This window comes from Bufo gargarizans, chromosome 6 (genome assembly GCF_014858855.1).
Source record: "Bufo gargarizans isolate SCDJY-AF-19 chromosome 6, ASM1485885v1, whole genome shotgun sequence".
Taxonomy (NCBI): domain Eukaryota; kingdom Metazoa; phylum Chordata; class Amphibia; order Anura; family Bufonidae; genus Bufo; species Bufo gargarizans.
This window is the reverse complement of record NC_058085.1, coordinates 152,612,746-152,629,450: the sequence shown is the minus strand read 5'-3', so window position 1 is coordinate 152,629,450 and position 16,705 is coordinate 152,612,746. Positions and strand designations below refer to the sequence as shown.

The 16,705-nt window shown below is 39.4% G+C and overlaps 1 protein-coding gene across 3 annotated transcripts in view; it reads right to left on the bottom strand.

Moving 5' to 3' along the window:
- Positions 1-331: 331 nt before the first annotated feature.
- Positions 332-16,705, bottom strand: part of ADAMTS14 (ADAM metallopeptidase with thrombospondin type 1 motif 14) — a 201,471-nt gene continuing 185,097 nt past the window's right edge. For all 3 annotated transcript variants that reach the window (XM_044296805.1, XM_044296806.1, XM_044296807.1), the window contains exons 21-22: positions 11,231-11,338; positions 332-5,650 (exon numbers count right to left, since the gene is read on the bottom strand). In XM_044296805.1, coding sequence (XP_044152740.1) covers positions 5,109-5,650; positions 11,231-11,338 — 650 coding nt within the window. In that variant the 3' untranslated portion in view covers positions 332-5,108. The remainder of the gene's footprint in view (positions 5,651-11,230; positions 11,339-16,705) is intronic.

Sequence of the window (16,705 nt, the reverse complement as noted above, 5' to 3'; positions counted from 1 at the left end):
TGCAATGCGTGAGGTGAACGCATTGCATCCGCACTGAATCCGGACCCATTAAGTTCTATGGGGCTGTGCACATAAGCGGTGATTTTCACGCATCACTTCTCCGTTGCGTAAAAATCGCAGCATGTTCTATATTCTGCGTTTTTCACGCAACGCAGGCCCCATAGAAGTGAATGGGGCTGCGTGAAAATCACAAGTATCCGCAAGCAAGTGCAGATGCGGTGCGATTTTCACGCACGGTTGCTAGGAGACGATCGGGATGGGGACCGGATCATTATTATTTTCCCTTATACCATGGTGCTGGATCATGTGATGAGCGCAGTGACGTCACCACAGGTCCTTTTCCTCACAGATGAAGGCAGAAGAGAAGCCGGGCTGTGTGATCAAGTGGATTAAGGTGAATTAATTTAAAAAAAGAAGTAGGCGCTGGTCAAAAATGCAGAACAAATGCAAATCTTTCGATTATACCATATTTGTGTATAAACACTTATGGTTTTGGCTCAATCACTGATGGAAATCAATTATTAAACACTGACCAAGCACTGACTCTTTGAAAGAGGCCTTAGCATTACTAAAATGTTAGCAGTAGATAATGAATACATGTTTATTGTCCCAATGGATGAATATACATGTAAATGTATGGTGCTGAAATCTGAGCACGGGGATACTTTTATTAATGCTTTTTTTGACAGATTTTGTGGCATGATATTATTTCAAGGTACCATATCTTCTTGTTGGGAAGAATACCTCCATAATGCGGCATGTAGTGCAGCTTGTTACAATCTCATAGATTTGTATGGACTCTGTTCAACTCTGTTCCTCTGAAAAAAGGGAGGTGCACAGAAATAAATGTGGGCTGGGCTCCTAGCTCCTATGGGCATAGGAGTTATGAATATCGATATGGTCATAGGCATGAGGCCTGAAGAATGGTGTTTTATGTGCTATTTCTGCTGCAGAGTCCAGATGAGAATGTTTTTGAAATGGCCATAGTGTCATTTTTCCACACCGACTATAATAGGGAAAATAACAGTATACCGGTTCAATCGTCCATTTACCCAAACATTCTGAGGTATATCTTATGCAAAATTTAGAGTACTCATTTGGTTATATTTTAGAGGGTAGCTGTTAGTTACTCAAAATTGGTGACTTTTTTTTTACAGCAGGAAAGTGGTGTACAGGACTTGATGAATTCCTCCAGTGTATTAGAAATATTATTACAGGTCCCGTGGGATGGAGATTTATACAAAGATTGAAAGCACATTGGTTCTCCTCCAGAAGAAGGGAAACTTTCTCTGTAGGGACCCTGGTAGATAAATATTCTATAAGTAAATATGCAACCCATTACAGAGCCTTTACACATAACTAGCTAGACCAGCCAAACCATAGACACCCATCTGTAGGAGCATTGTTTTAGAGTTTTTGCTCCTCATCACTGTAGAGTAGGGTTCTATTTGCTGGGTGGTTTCCCTTAGATGCAGCTCTTGAAGGTACCATTTTTTCTTACAGAGATAGAGCTGATGAAGGGACTAAAAGTACTATGTGCTGATAAGAGAAAATATTCACAGCTGCCTACAGATAAGTGTTTCTGGTTTGGCTGATATCACTAGTCATGTTTAAGGCTCTCTTATGGGTTGAAATTAGCTGACAGGGTAGGTACCTTTTTAGATGGCACTAGAGACAGTTTTATTCCTTCTGGAGAAGAGATAATTTGCATACATTTCCCAGGAAGCATTGCCTATAGGACTCCCGGCAGTTAGCAAGGAGAACCAGTACCTTGCAATAACAATACTTAAAATAACACCAAAGACAGAAGTTGTGGACCTCAGGTCTTGCACTAGATATACCACAATGGATCAGTTTTGCTAGGAGTTTTTCTTTAAAGGCTTTTAAACTGTAAAGCTAAAATAGCACATTAGCCAGTAGCCGCTAATCAGATCAGATCTAGAATACAGTAAAGGAGCAAGCTGACTGGTTGCTATGGACAACTACAACTATTTCTCTTGGCATTATGTTTTTTATACCAAAGGCCCAAAGCTTTTATTTTTTTATTTTTTTCAACAGCTACATATCTGACTAGGAAATGTTTTACAGTTTCATGATCATAAAATGTTTTATAGTAATGTAATTTGCCCCAACAGAAATCTTATAAATATTATACATCTGGATCAGCAAGAAAACATAGTAATCTCTGTAACTAAAAAAGGTCAAAAAGAAAGCATTCCACCGGTAGAGGCTTTTCTAGATTCTGTGGAAAGGGATCATTGCTAGTTAAGAAGTGCATATATTTTTCAGCAAATCACTAGTTCCTCACAAGAAAGAAATGGAGAAAAAGCGCTCAAAGCACTCTAAAATAGATATTAAAGTAATACATGCAAAAATAAACTCAACAGTTGCAAAAAGGAATAAAAAGGCAAAAAACTGTCTTGGGTATATTTATTATAAAATATTCTACTCGTATACCAAACGTATCTTCAATTTCTGTCTGAAATCTCAGCTTTGAACACCATTAGATAGCACCCCTCTTCTAAGTTCTCTATACCAAAGGTAATAAGTAAGATCCTGTGTAACATAAACATACAGTACACTTTTTGTCTGATAACCAATAGCACCTCATTGATGCCTCATTTGAAGCTACTTATTGTATTTGCAGTTCTTGCCTAAATTTTAAAACCCTACAGATGCACATTTCAGATCATACAAAGTATCTCTCAGTTGAGATGCCCAGGTTGCCCAGCAAGTAATGGCACCCAATAAAATGGTACATCCTGAGCAGGCAACAGACTATTTTACTAGCTGTTCTAAGGGCTTTGAAGCACCTTTCTATATTATAATTCAGTCATATTATAATGAGAAAAACCACAATTTAAAAAGCACTATAGTGAAGATGGTGAGGTTGTGTATATCATAAAAAGAGTCTTATGTGGCTGCTGTGAGTCAATTGAGGAGGATACTCCTTTAACTTTTTTTCTTGTGAACGTCCACTGGGATCTACAAAGGCACTGCAATATTAATAAACAAGGGGAAGGTGAAGACATTTTGAACCTCCTTGGAAAGTCCTAGTGTTTGCTATGGGCCCCCTCTATACTATATCTGTAAAAGTACACCTTATGAAAAGGAATACATATTAAGTGACACACTTGCAATATAGTTATCATGGAGCTATTGGATGACAGGAAGATTGATCTAGCTGAGAGGCAATCCTTGACAACCACTCTGGAAACCTTAGTTTTCTTTCATGTAGCTAGTTGGAAGGGTGGTTCTGAATAATACAACACTAAGTAAATTTCTCCAGTCAAATTACCTCCTAATAACTCCGGGGGGAAAAATGAGAGACGGTCCTAAGAAGTTCTAAGAAAAAAATACATACAACTAGATTTGCTAAAATATGGGGTAAACTTGAAAGAGCCTAAACAAACTAAGTTTTCACTCTTGACTGGTGCTATAAACAATGACTTTGGAATGAGGGATGCAAAATCCTCTCTTGTGACCTGGCAGGATATACCTATAGGATACAGTCATTGTCAGGTCCTGGTGTCTAAGCGGGCCCAGTGTCGTCTCTGGTATGAAAGAACGCATTAGTTTAATAAATGGCATGGTGTGGTGACTTGGTATCAGATTTTGCACTGGGGCACAAGAATGTCAAGTTATACCTCTTTTAACATGAGAACCTCTATTCAGTGACACTTTCATAATAGTCTGTATCCCAGCCAGTAGGGAAGAAGGGTGGGGTTGCTAATGCATTCCAACTGGGTTCACTCCTTTACCCATGGCTGGCAAAAAATGAGACTGAAATCTAAATGAGTATCAAGGGAAAGGATAAGGTCTCAGATTTTAAAGTGAACTCAACAAACCTTCAGTGTTGATAGGTGATTTGTATTCTGAGGATATAGTCTAAGATCAGTAGGTGCTTATATCATACACTCATCTGGATAATTACAATGTTGGACAAATAAGACTAGACCTTCACCATGGAGCAGTCACACATGTACTTCATGGACAATGTTACTGCTTACCATCTTATTATATTGCTACATATACTATCTTACATTATGGACCACTCCATGTTTGTATGGGTGTAAGGCAAGCTCTTATACGTTCTTTATATCTGGGATATATCAGCTGTTCATGAATGACCTAGACTTTTATTTAACCAATACCACTTGGAAAGCAATACCACTTCACATTACATTGCTTCATTGACGTGTACCTCTTGACCAATATTCAAGTCAGCTCAAGCTTGCCATTGACTAGTATTGCTATCAAACTTGATCAAGTGTAAAAAAGTGAATATTGGGTTGTGGAGGGCTTTGGACAAAACAGGAGAATTTCACGGACTCCAGTTTTATTGTGAGTATCTTGCCCCAACTATTAAAGAAAATACCTGAAAATTCACTGATGAAAGGTTATACTTATATTTCCATAGCAATCCAATATCAACAGGAAAAGGCAATGTGTGCTTGAATATATTAAGAATCCCATCATCAGACTATTGGATGTGTATCAATGGTAACCTTAATTTTTTCTTATTCCAATAATAATCTAGTAGCAGCAATAGATTAAATAAGTTAATGTGGTAGTATAAGGCCGCTATTAAATCAGGTAAATGTAAGCATTTACTGACTTTAAAAACATGATAAATTGGAGCTTTGGAAATCAAAAATTTCACCGCATTTCACTGCAATTGACCCTACTTCACTGAGGTACAGAAAATGCTTGGCTACAAATGCAGCACCACTTTACATGTAAAATGCAGGCGGCTCTAAACTTATTCTAAACTAGAGAAGCACCAGGTTTCATGTTCTTCATAGCTCAAAAAGAAAAAAAATGACCACTGGCCTGAAGAACTGAGGTGATAGAAATCTTTTTTGTGTTCTGAATCCAGTTGGTAGCACCCTTATGACATCATAAAGTGCATTCACACTGCACTGTGAGGTAAAAATACAGGGCCTTATGAACAACGGCCCAAAGATTTTTTCATAGCATTAAAATGATGTCATTTCTCAATGCCCGAAAAGTGCTACCTGCAAAAGAGCCTTTTCTTTACTATTTTTATTTTAAAAAATTGTTCTCAGTGAGGCTGCCTCGCTGCTCCTTGTTATGTGCATGGAGGCTCATGTAGCAACTGTGTGCTCTTCTTCAGTATCTTCCCTTCTTTGTCTTAGAACTTCAGAAGATGACAATGCACTGGTCTTGCTCTGTTTATTAACAGAAGTTTTATTGGCTGGTGTACCTAGGTTCTCGGTAAGTCCACCGCTGTTTTCTGCAGGATATGGTTTTTCAATATTGGTCACTGAGCTGTTTTTTCCTTGCACCATTGCATTCCCATTGGTAACGTTGTTGGCTGCTGAATCCTGTTGAGTTTGTTCAGCTGCAAGAGCAGACAAAGGTGCATCCAATGGACTATTACCTACAGAGGTTTCAGTTAAAACAACTGTAGGAACAAGAGTTACCGGTGGGATTGGGCTAGGGAGGGTAGCACCCTCTGGTGCTCGGAGCTCCAGAGCTGCATGTTCTGAACTTGGAGTCAAGCTGGTAGGAGCTGTCTTCTTACTGCAGGATTCACAGCACAGCTTGTTGTATCCAGGTATAGAGCAGTACCGTGCCAAAACCTCCATCTGACAGAATATGGACTTGTCTCCTTGGCATGAGTCTTCTGTAGAGGAAAGAATTATTTGGTTAGACCGTCCATATTAGTTATAAAATTTGATGTGGTTGTCTAATTCTACTTATACAGGGAGTGCAGAATTATTAGGCAAATGAGTATTTTGACCACATCATCCTCTTTATGCATGTTGTCTTACTCCAAGCTGTATAGGCTCGAAAGCCTACTACCAATTAAGCATATTAGGTGATGTGCATCTCTGTAATGAGAAGGGGTGTGGTTTAATGACATCAACACCCTATATCAGGTGTGCATAATTATTAGGCAACTTCCTTTCCTTTGGCAAAATGGGTCAAAAGAAGGACTTGACAGGCTCAGAAAAGTCAAAAATAGTGAGATATCTTGCAGAGGGATGCAGCACTCTTAAAATTGCAAAGCTTCTGAAGCGTGATCATCGAACAATCAAGCGTTTCATTCAAAATAGTCAACAGGGTCGCAAGAAGCGTGTGGAAAAACCAAGGCGCAAAATAACTGCCCATGAACTGAGAAAAGTCAAGCGTTCAGCTGCCAACATGCCACTTGCCACCAGTTTGGCCATATTTCAGAGCTGCAACATCACTGGAGTGCCCAAAAGCACAAGGTGTGCAATACTCAGAGACATGGCCAAGGTAAGAAAGGCTGAAAGACGACCACCACTGAACAAGACACACAAGCTGAAACGTCAAGACTGGGCCAAGAAATATCTCAAGACAGATTTTTCTAAGGTTTTATGGACTGATGAAATGAGAGTGAGTCTTGATGGGCCAGATGGATGGGCCCGTGGCTGGATTGGTAAAGGGCAGAGAGCTCCAGTCCGACTCAGACGCCAGCAAGGTGGAGGTGGAGTACTGGTTTGGGCTGGTATCATCAAAGATGAGCTTGTGGGGCCTTTTCGGGTTGAGGATGGAGTCAAGCTCAACCCCCAGTCCTACTGCCAGTTTCTGGAAGACACCTTCTTCAAGCAGTGGTACAGGAAGAAGTCTGCATCCTTCAAGAAAAACATGATTTTCATGCAGGACAATGCTCCATCACACGCGTCCAAGTACTCCACAGCGTGGCTGGCAAGAAAGGGTATAAAAGAAGAAAATCTAATGACATGGCCTCCTTTTTCACCTGATCTGAACCCCATTGAGAACCTGTGGTCCATCATCAAATGTGAGATTTACAAGGAGGGAAAACAGTACACCTCTCTAAACAGTGTCTGGGAGGCTGTGGTTGCTGCTGCACGCAATGTTGATGGTGAACAGATCAAAACACTGACAGAATCCATGGATGGCAGGCTTTTTTGTGTCCTTGCAAAGAAAGGTGGCTATATTGGTCACTGATTTGTTTTTGTTTTGTTTTTGAATGTCAGAAATGTATATTTGTGAATGTTGAGATGTTATATTGGTTTCACTGGTAAAAATAAATAATTGAAATGGGTATATATTTGTTTTTTGTTAAGTTGCCTAATAATTATGCACAGTAATAGTCACCTGAACACACAGATATCCCCCTAAAATAGCTAAAACTAAAAACAAACTAAAAACTACTTCCAAAAATATTCAGCTTTCATATTAATGAGTTTTTTGGGTTCATTGAGAACATGGTTGTTGTTCAATAATAAAATTAATCCTCAAAAATACAACTTGCCTAATAATTCTGCACTCCCTGTAGATTATAGATTTGTAGTTAGCTTGGTTTTTCCTTTAGCTGGGGCCAGTGGCGTAACTACAACTGACTAGGCCCCACAGCAAATTTTTTAAGGAAACACAACTTTTCCGCTAACCCCAAAATCACGTGCAAACCCCAACCTCCTGTGGCAAGTCAAGATTGAGTTCTCAGACAAGGTCCACCAGCTGTTCCATCCGTTTCCTACTGTGTCATTGTATATCATTTGTATACTACTGTTGACGGGGCCCTGACAATAAAATCTTTTAGTCTTCCTTCTGAGGGGGCCCCTAGTGAGTCTGGGCCCCAAAGCAGCCACTTCCCCTGCTTCCCCTATAGCTATGCCCCTGGCTGGGGCAAAGATTGACTTTGTTTACCTAGTAGTGTATCCAAATACCCTGGTCAGGGGGAAGCGGCTTGTTGGCAACCCACTGGCAAAATGTTCATGGGGATTATGGCTTGCTGACATTAATTTTTATTTTTGTAGCAGAAGTGCAATTGGAGCGCCACCCTGCTCCAGAACTTGGTGCCTACTTCAGTTTACTTAGTCAGCTTGTCAAATCAGTATGCTTGCTGATCACATTTAATGTCTGGTTTCAGGAGGAAACCGGACTATACATGTGCTCTACCTGCAATAAAAATAGATTGTTACTGCCTCTCAGGTTCTCCCAGCAGGGCTCTATTTACCCGGCTGCAGCAGTGACATCGACAAGTGACCAGTGTTGCACCAAAGAGCCAATCACTTGCCTCTTTGGTGCACCGCTAAGGCCAGTGATTGGCTGAAGATGTCACATGTTCTCGATATGACCTCACCGAAGCAGCTGAGTAAATGGAGCCCTGCAGGGAGAACTAGAACAGCAGTAGAGATGCGTGAAGTTTTGAAAAATTCAATTTAGCAACTTTGTCGAAATTAGCAAGAAATTCTGAATTAATCCGCCATGAATCGATATAAATCAGGTATACCCAGGCCACTCTGCCTTAGGGTACAGCCACACGAAGCGGCCATGCTGCAGTGACGAATAGTCTGCCTTCATTGTTAATGGCTGCGTGGCACCTTTATACAGGGGCTGTTCCTGGTATGAGGTTTGGCTGGTTAGGTGGGGGGACAATGTGCATATTATTGCTGTGCTTTCCTGCAATCTCCTGAAGGTTATTTGACAGTAAACACTGAATATTAATCGGCTATGGCATACCCACTTCTCCAACCCGGTGCTCTCCTGCCCTACAAATGGGAGCCCTTCTTCTGCCATCTGCTTTTCCTCCTTTTCCACGTCATCTAATATTGATAAGAACATGTCATCAGGAACATCCAGCTCCTCCTCTCTCTGCATCTTCCTGAGTTTTCTAGGAAGTTAAGCCAGCAAAAGATGAGGATGATCATCATTAAAACCTGGCCCCCCCTAAGGGGTGCAGACTGGATAGTATTGGTTGGCACACTGGCAGTTGAATAATAAAGGCATCCATTTTATTGGTATTGAATTACATATCTTAGTTTATGGCTGATGTAGGAATAAGTCAATGTAGGAATAAATAAATAAAACTGATGCCGCATAAGTCCCCCTGCACCGTCCCTGGCATTTTCCCTCTCAAATATTGTTCTATTAATCATGTACAGCAACACTGTGCCTAGCGCATGAGCGCTTACCACGTCTCTCCCTATGTTCAGCTCACAAGACAATGGTAGAGACCGCGCGGGATGAGGGTTTTATAGGACTGTGACAATCACAGGGGATGGCTATCTGCGGATTGGCTTCTTACTTTCACTTTGTAACACGTGCAGTCACCATTGTAGGGAAAACTGATTTGTTATTACGAAGTGCAAGGAATTTCGGATTCGTTGCAAATTGAAGTTTTCCTAAACTTCAGACTGAATTCTGCTTTGAATGCTTAGCTTCGCTCAACACTAAACAGCAGTGTGGGATCTGTCAGGTAAGTCTACTTTCACACTAGCGTTTTAGTTTTCCGGTATTGAGATCAGTCATAGAGGCTCAATAGCGAAAAAAAACACTTCAGTTTTGTCCCCATTCATTGTCAATGGGGACAAAACTGAACTAAACAGAACGGAATGCTCCAAAATGCATTCCGTTCCATTTAGTTGCGTTCCCATACTGGAGAGCAAACCGCAACATGTTGTAGTTTGCTATCCATCCTGGGATGCAGAGCAAGACAGATCCGTCCTTAAACACAATGTAAGTCAATAGGGACGGATCGATTTTCTCTGCCACAATCTAAAACGGAATTCATGACGGATCCGTCTTGGCAATGTTAAAGATAATACAACTGGATCTGTTCATAACGGATGCAGATGGTTGTATTATCAGTAACGGAAGCGTTTTTGCTGAACCCTGCCGGATCCAGTAAAGACGCTAGTGTGAAAGTAGCCTAAGTAACAATCTTTTTTTTTTTATTGCAGGTACATCACGGTTTGTCAGGTTATATCCTGATACTGGGCAACCCCTTTAACTGAAAACTGTATTGCCTTCAGTTTTTACAATTTACACAATATTATTATCAAAATAATATCAGTTTGCTCGTTGTAAATGTAAAATTACCTCCCTTTTTTTTTATTTATTTTTTAGATGTCCTACTATTGATGAACTGATCTGTGTTAACACAGTAAATGGTTGCTGTTGTAGGAAAATGTGATACACGTTGGCAAAACTACCAGGGTGGCAGGCATAATATATGGACAATGGAAGAGTATATTACTTTTTGCATTATTTCGGTACATCACCATGCATATTGTCATACTATTGTGATCTCCCTGTGAGCCTTATTACTGTACTGTGACAACATTATGCCTGTGCCGTAACCTCAAAGGGTATGTTATCCCACCATTGTGACATTGCTGTGTGCATTATCCAAATAATAATAAAAATAATCATAAGCTTCTCATATTCATGCTACTGAAGTTGGTCATGGTCGTGTGGGGCCCCATTCTAAGCTTTACTATAGGGCCCCATAGGTCCTTGTTACGCCCCTGCTAATACTTAGCCCCTCTTGGCATTACACGTCCTACTATAAATGTAATACAAAACTATTTTGTGGTCCTTAGTTTTGGACTATGAATGGCTGCTGTCATGTCCACTAGTTCAGCAGTAGAAACAGAGCATTACATCATCACATATTTGAACTTTGATGTAAAACAAGTGTGCATGAATTTAGAAATATGAACACTAGATGGCAGTATTTCAGTAGTGCTGATCTTAAGCGGCACTCCGAATGCCACATATGCTAGCTATAAAACATGCATCTATCTACTGATCATAGCAGACAGGAGAAATCCGGCTTATTTTAAATATGCTGTCATGTGGTAGCCTTCATTATCAATGGGATGGGAAGTACATAGACTAGAGGAAATATAATAGCAAATAGATGGGGAGTTTGGGGAATCCTGCTATTTCAGATTTTACCCCTTCCAGGAGAAAAGAACCATTTACTCTTGAGCCTAGGCTTGATCAGAGTACGCAAGAGGGTGAGGACAGGGGGCCAAACAGTAGATTTGCTTTCCAATATGGAGGCTTCTTAGAAGTCACACAATATATAATGTCTAACCAGGATGGTAAAGCTTTAATATCTGATAGTGAACCCACACTCATATATAGTAGATAATTGATTTCAAGACAACTCCATAATTTACTACTATCATTTCTGCTGAATACAGACGGCAGTCTCCGGCGAATTTGATGTCTCCTAACAAAGCAAGTGATATATGTGCATTTCACTGATCTGGGTTAACGTACTGTATTTATTCTACATTGATCTTATTTATCTCCTGATTTCTCTGCATATCACCAGCTTTTGCATCAAACTGAGTCCTTTTTGGTTGTTGTGGGCCTTTTTGACAATATCAGATTCCAAAAATTCTTTCTGCCCCAATTAAAAAAGCAAATAATTGTGCTATGTACTGTATTTCTCTACATTGTGCTATTCCATACTTACTTGATATTTTGTTTACATGATTTTTTGAGTTTAGTGAGGGGGCCCATGGGGTTTTGGGGGTACTTAAATCACTTGTTTCTGCTTGTTGAGTAAGCCCTGGAGATTTTCCTAAAAGAAAACAATAATAAATGTAATATTATTTTAGAACAGACTTCCATAGAATGAAAAAATTAAACTACTGGAGGTTACAGAATTTTCTCTTGAAAGTGTTCTTCAGATACCAGATTCATTTTTTGGCAACATTGTTAAGAAAATAAAAATACCATGCATTAGGACCCTTTCACTTTTTCACATTTTGTTATGTTGCAGCCTTGTGCTAAAATAAACAAAATTAAGTTTTCCCCATCATTCTGCACTCAGTACCCTATAATGACAAAGTGAAGACAGAATGTTTGACATCTTTGATAATTTTTTGAAAAGGTAAAAATAAAATCTTGCTTTGACATACAGTACAGACGAAAAGTTTGGACACACCTTCTCATTCAAAGAGTTTTCTTTATTTTCATGACTAAGAAAATTGTAGATTCACACTGAAGGCATCAAAACTATGAATTAACACATGTGGAATTATATACATAACAAAAAAGTGTGAAACAACTGAAAATATGTCCATTTTCTACGTTCTTCAAAGTAGCCACCTTTTGCTTTGATTACTGCTTTGCACACTCTTGGCATTCTCTTGATGAGCTTCAAGAGGTAGTCACCTGAAATGGTCTTCCAACAGTCTTGAAGGAGTTCCCAGAGATGCTTAGCACTTGTTGGCCCTTTTGCCTTCACTCTGCGGTCCAGCTCACCCCAAACCATCTCGATTGGGTTCAGGTTCGGTGACTGTGGAGGCCAGGTCATCTGGCGCAGCACCCCATCACTCTCCTTCATGGTCAAATAGCCCTTACACAGACTGGAAGTGTGTTTGGGGTCAAACTAAATGATGGCCCAACTAAACGCAAACAGGATGGAATAGCATGCCGCTGCAAGATGCTGTGGTAGCCATGCTGGTTCAGTATGCCTTAAATTTTGAATAAATACCCAACAGTGTCACCAGCAAAGCACCCCTGCACCATCACACCTCCTCCTCTATGCTTCATGGTGGGAACCAGGCATGTAGAGTCCATCCATTCACCTTTTCTGCGTCGCACAAAGACACGGTGGTTGGAACCAAAGATCTCAAATTTGGACTCATCAGACCAAAGCACAGATTTCCACTGGTCTAATGTCCATTCCTTGTGTTCTTTAGCCCAAACAAGTCTCTTCTGCTTGTTGCCTGTCCTTAGCAGTGGTTTCCTAGCAGATATTCTACCATGAAGGCCTGATTCACACAGTCTCCTCTTAACAGTTGTTCTAGAGATGTGTCTGCTGCTAGAACTCTGTGTGGCATTGACCTGGTCTCTAATCTGAGCTGCTGTTAACCTGCGATTTCTGAGGCTGGTGACTCGGATGAACTTATCCTCCGCAGCAGAGGTGACTCTTGGTCTTCCTTTCCTGGGGTGGTCCGCATGTGAGACAGTTTCTTTGTAGCGCTTGATGGTTTTTGTGACTGCACTTGGGGACACTTTCAAAGTTTTCCCGATTTTTCGGACTGACTGACCTTCATTTCTTAAAGTAATGATGGCCACTCGTTTTTCTTTACTAAGCTGCTTTTTTCTTGCCATAATACAAATTCTAACAGTCTATTCAGTAAGACTATCAGCCGTGTATCCACCTGACTTCTCCACAACGCAACTGATGGTCCCAACCCCATTTATAAGGCAAGAAATCCCACTTATTAAACCTGACAGGGCACACCTGTGAAGTGAAAACCATTTCAGGTGACTACCTCTTGAAGCTCATCAAGAGAATGCCAAGAGTGTGCAAAGCAGTAATCAAAGCAAAAGGTGGCTACTTTGAAGAACCTAGAATATGACATATTTTCAGTTGTTTCACACTTTTTTGTTATGTATATAATTCCAAATGTGTTAATTCATAGTTTTGATGCCTTCAGTGTGAATCTACAATTTTCATAGTCATGAAAATAAAGAAAACTCTTTGAATAAGAAGGTGTGTCCAAACTTTTGGTCTGTACTGTAAGTATTCACACCCTTTACTCATTACTTAGTTGAAGCACTTTTGGCAGCAAATACAGCCTCCAGTGTTCTTGGTCATAATGCTGCAAGGTTTGCACACCTGAATTTTAGGATTTTCTGCCACTCTGTGCAGATCCTCTAAAGTTGGATGGGGGACCGTCAGTAGACAGGCATTTTCAGGTCCCTCCAGAGATGTTCAATTGGGTTCATCAGAGCTCTGGCTGGGCCACTCATGGACATTCACAGAGTTGTCCCTAAGCCACTCCTGTGTTGTCTTGACTGTGTGCGAAGGGTCTCTGTCTTGTTAGAAGGTAAACCTTTGGCTCAGTTTAAGGTCCAGAGCACTTTGGATCAGGCTTTCATTAAAATATATCTCTATTTTACTCCATTCAGCTTTCCATCAACTCTGACCACTTTCCCTGTCTCAGCCTTTGAAAAACAACCCCGTGTCGCATGATGCTGCCATCATGCGACTCTGTAGGGATGGTATTGGGCAAGTGATGAGCAATGCCTGATTTCCTCCAGACATGGCACTCAGAACTGAGTCCAAAGAGTTCAAGAGTTCAATCTTGACTTCATTAGACCAGGGAATCTTGTTACTCACAGTCTGGGTCTTTCAGGTACTTTTTTGCAAACTCCAAGCGGACTTTCATGTGTCTTTTCACTGAGGAGAGGCTTATTTTTGGCCACAGATGGAATGCTGCAATTATGGAAGTTTCTTCTGTCTGCACATTAGATCTTTGGAGTGTAGCCAGACTGACCATTAGGTTCTTGGTCACCTCTCTTACTAAGGCCCTTCTCCACAATTATTAAGCTTGGTGGGGCGGTCAGCTCTACTAACAGTCCTGTTTGTTCTTCCATTTAAGAATTATGAAGGCCACTGTGCTCTTGTGAACTTTCAGTGTAGCAGATTTTTTTTTTACTCTTCTCCAGATCTGTTTGTCTACACAATCCTGTCTCTGTGAGAACTTATATAGACAGGATAGTGTTTTTCGAAATCATGTCCAATCAACTGAATTTACCACTGGTAGATTTCAATAAAGGTGTAGAAACATCTGAAGGATGATCAAGTGAAATGGGAGGACCGAAAGAGCTAAATTTCAAGTGTCATAGCAAAGGGTCTGAAATGTCCATGCCAAATTTTAGTTTTTCCTTTTTTTGTAAATTAGCAAAAATGTCTAATTCTGATTAGGATGTATTGAGTGCAGAATGATGGGGAAAACTCATTCTTTTTTTTATTTTAGCAGAAGGCCGCAACATAGGAAAAAAGTGAAAGGGTCCTAAGACTTTCTGAATGCTAAACATTACAAGCATTATGAAATATCTTCATGTGCAGTTCCCCTGCTCACATGTTGCTGATACTGCCAGTTTAGCAGGGGAGAGCATGTTCTGTGAGGGTCCCCACAAGCCACAACTGACTTTTATCACCTATCACTTCATGCAGACCCCTCCTCACTGCGCTTGATAAATGTCAGTTGTGCAAAAACTTTTAAATGGTTCTGGTATTTCGGATGGCAAAAATGTTGTAGACATCGAAGGGCTATTCAAATAATTAAAAGGTAGAGACAATAAATCTAAAGTCAGTAGCTAATAAAAGAAAAGATTATTTAAAAACCTGCTAATATTACTATAATCTTACATATTTATGTATGGTATGTTTCTGGAACTATTTGTCTTCCTGCCAGTAATTGTATAGATGAACATACAGCCAGCTATTCCGCCTAAAATTGCTGTACAGCAAATGGAAATATAGAATTTTGGTTTAGATTGTGTACAAGGCTGGCAGATTTTGTGACTGGTATTATTTGCCTAAAGGAAATCTGTCACTATGAAAATGCAATACAATCTACAGGCAACTTATTATAAAGTGGGGAGAGCTGAGTAGTGATGAGCGGGAGGTGCCATATTCGATTTCGCGATATTTCGCGAATATTCGAATGAATATTCGTGTTATATTCGTCGAAATCGAATATTCGTAATTATTCCAATTATCGCGAATAATATCCGAATTTTTTTTTTCGCGTATTGCGATTATTTATCTTGATAGTATAAGGCAACATTCCTATGCTCATTGACTATGGCTAGGCTAATATGTGTATTTTACGAAATTTCGTGATTTGCTCTAACTTCGTCTCTTAGAATATTACGAATATTCTAAAAGACGAAGTTAGAGCAATATTACGAAATTTCGTAAAATACACATATAGATTGGAATTTAGCTAATATAGTGCTATAATCCCTTTTTTTTCCTCAAATTTTTTTTTGCCTCTTCTGAACTTAAGTTTTGTAAAATATGTACACTATTAAAAAATATTACTATAGCAGTATATTAGCTTAAATACAATCTATGTGTATTTTACGAAATTTCGTAATATTGCTCTAACTTCGTCTTTTAGAAATTTCGTAATATTGCTCTAACTTCGTCTTTTAGAATATTCGTAATATTCTAAGAGACGAAGTTAGAGCAATATTAAGAACATTTTCAAAAGCCGAAATTGCGATGCGAGTAATATAATACGAAATAATCGCATGAAGATTTCAACTTAGCACTGCTATATTCCATATTCTAGCCTAATATGGAATATAGCTGTGCTAAGTTAGCACTGCTATATTCCACACTAGGCTAGAATATGGAATATAGCAGTGCTAAGTTGAAATCTTCATGCGATTATTTCGTATTATATTACTCGCATCGCAATTTCGACTTTTGCAAATGTTCTTAATATTGCTCTAACTTCGTCTCTTAGAATATTACGAATATTCTAAAAGACGAAGTTAGAGCAATATTACGAAATTTCTAAAAGACGAAGTTAGAGCAATATTACGAAATTTCGTAAAATACACATAGATTGTATTTAAGCTAATATACTGCTATAGTAATATTTTTTAACAGTGTACATATTTTACAAAACTTAAGTTGAGAAGAGGCAAAAAAAAATTAGAGGAAAAAAAAGGGATTATAGCACTATATTAGCTAAATTACAATCTATATGTGTATTTTACGAAATTTCGTAATATTGCTCTAACTTCGTCTTTTAGAATATTCGTAATATTCTAAGAGACGAAGTTAGAGCAATATTAAGAACATTTGCAAAAGTCGAAATTGCGATGCGAGTAATATAATACGAAATAATCGCATGAAGATTTCAACTTAGCACTGCTATATTCCATATTCTAGCCTAGTGTGGAATATAGCAGTGCTAACTTAGCACAGCTATATTCCATATTAGGCTAGAATATGGAATATAGCAGTGCTAAGTTGAAATCTTCATGCGATTATTTCGTGTTATATTACTCGCATCGCAATTTGCGAAATTTCGTAAAATACACATATAGATTAGATTGTAATTTAGCTAATATGGAATATAACAGTAAGTTGAAAACGCCACTGACTGGAGCAGCCAGGAAGCCAGGA